This window comes from Phytophthora parasitica (assembly GCF_000247585.1).
Source record: "Phytophthora parasitica INRA-310 unplaced genomic scaffold supercont2.49, whole genome shotgun sequence".
Lineage (NCBI taxonomy): Eukaryota > Oomycota > Peronosporomycetes > Peronosporales > Peronosporaceae > Phytophthora > Phytophthora nicotianae.
In genome coordinates, this window is record NW_008649035.1 from 418,048 (window position 1) to 420,263 (window position 2,216).

At 40.7% G+C, this 2,216-nt stretch overlaps 1 protein-coding gene across 1 annotated transcript; it reads left to right on the forward strand.

Annotated features, from left to right (window-relative positions):
- Positions 1–1,323: 1,323 nt before the first annotated feature.
- Positions 1,324–1,657, forward strand: PPTG_23748 (hypothetical protein; the record flags this gene model as incomplete). The annotated part of the gene is made up of 3 exons (XM_008912792.1): positions 1,324–1,330; positions 1,403–1,454; positions 1,516–1,657. 3 exons carry the CDS (start codon positions 1,324–1,326, stop codon positions 1,655–1,657), a joined length of 201 nt encoding a protein of 66 aa, XP_008911040.1.
- Positions 1,658–2,216: the final 559 nt, after the last annotated feature.

The window sequence follows — 2,216 nt, forward strand, 5'->3', positions numbered from 1 at the left end:
CATCATGCAGCCTGCATGTACTTTGAGGTAAATCTCCGTGAACATGAGATACGCAAACCTCCCGGATATTAACGTTTTCGCCCGAATATAAGCCCCCTCATGAAAAAGTCATTTTTTAAAAATCTAAAATTATTATGATCCATACACACTGCTAATTATTTTTTCTGACTTGCGGAAATAGCAGGAAACTTTGAGCATTTCGTTCACTACTAATGACTGAAGTAATATAAGACCAGATTGTAATACATTATTGTATAATATCCTCAATCAATCGACAGTACCGTAGAAGGCCATGCGAAATTGTACTCTCTTGCGAACCGAGATAATCAGGGATTTGGTCGGTCGGTTGAAAATTTTCGAAAGTTGCGGGTAACGCGGCCAATGCCACTCCATAAATACTCTTGATGATGTCAAATTAAAACAGTAAATTCAGTGCTACGTTAAAAAAAATACTGCTGTCACAACATTTTTTATACAGCAAAAACGCTTTTATCACATGTACATTAACAGAAGTAGCTTACAGTGGACCGGAAGAAAGACAACTAAAAGGATAATGAAGACATTGCGAAATGGCTATAGAACAGTATCTTTTATGATTATTTGGAAATTCAGATCAAGAACTTTCCAAGGACAAATAATTCAAACACTGTCCTTGAAAAGCTCTTGATGTTATTTTTATGGCCAATAATCGTGCGCCAAATGCGTAATTCAAATCTGAAAAGTGCCGAGAAGGACGGAGGTCATGAAGATAGGTTGTTGTAAAATGTATAACCATTTTTTTTAACTTGATTAAGTATAAGTTCTTATTTTTTTAATAGCATCTTGTGTTTCTTTAATTTCGGTCAGTGACCAGTGCGATTACTGGTCAGCCGTTACATATTGTCATCATGTTTCATCACATTCAAGTTCGCTCACCACCACTTTGTTAAGCCGTCTTCAGTAGTTTTATTGACAGTCAACATCCTTGGCTCCGAAGTTTTGTCGAAACTACGGAGTTGCTGTTGGCCATTGGAATATTATATAATATTATTAACACTGATATTAACTTCCGAGCCAGCGAGGCATGCTGCAAATAACAATCAAACTAACTTGATTTATGGATGACTTTTTGTGTGGTCTAGCTTTAGATTCACGAAAAAGATTAGTCGTTGTTTTAGAAACTCTATTTATAAGCCAAAGTTGATGCAAAGCACTATACACATACCGAAATAAAACCAAGTGTCCGTCCATTGTAAAATACTTGCGTCGGAGCTATTGGAGTGTCACAGGTAAACCTTGCATATGTCTGATGGCATCAGACATATCCAAGAACTGTTATCAGTGATGCATTGTCAGATACTTCCCTACAACCCAAAACCCCAGCGACAAGGCTAAGCCCGACTGCTTCTTCCCCAGCTTGTAGGCCTGAACAAGCGCTTACCTGCACACTGTCCTGCTCCTTCACGAGCCAATCGGTAAGTAGCTACCTCTTCTCTTTCGAAGCGGGATGCTTTTCTTATTTGTTACGTGTGCTAGTGCGACAATGGGTCTGCCATTGCCCGACAAACTGCAAGGTCAGCTCCACGTTAATTTTGGGCAGTCATACACGAATAGTAGAACGACGTATGATCCTCCCATTACCGTTGATTCCTCACACAATGATGGATTCGGCAAGTAAATGTCGATTTCAGCGGGAACGCTCACTCTGGCTCGCATTGTCAAGATTTTGCGTTAAGGCCGAGGTGAAAACGAAGAGCACGGCATATAGTAGCCGTCGAAACGTTTAGTAGTGACGGAAATGTAGACTGGATAGAGACTTGAAGCTCTTCAATATAGAAGCATGAGTGCCCCTCTACGACAGTTCAGACGTTCACAAATATTCAAACATCTGGAAGGATCTGCACACATACAGGATTTGCCCGTTTTCATCCGTAATCAATGTTTGCTGGCAGCTGATTGGCAATCAATGATTGCTGGTAGCAAATTGCTGCTGTGTTTTGGTAATACTAGGTCGCTTGCCCAGTTGACTGAAAAATTAGCATACCTGGATAACCCACCGCGAACATATTGCGACCCGCTGGAAATGTGGATAGATGTCGGGACACACGAACATCCGGCAAATACACTGTTTATCGCAATTCGTCCCGTCGGATTTCGATTCCGAAGGCTAATCTAAATCCGACTGCGATTTGATGAATCTCTCCCTAAATCGTGAGGTTCTTGGCGAGAAACTAGTG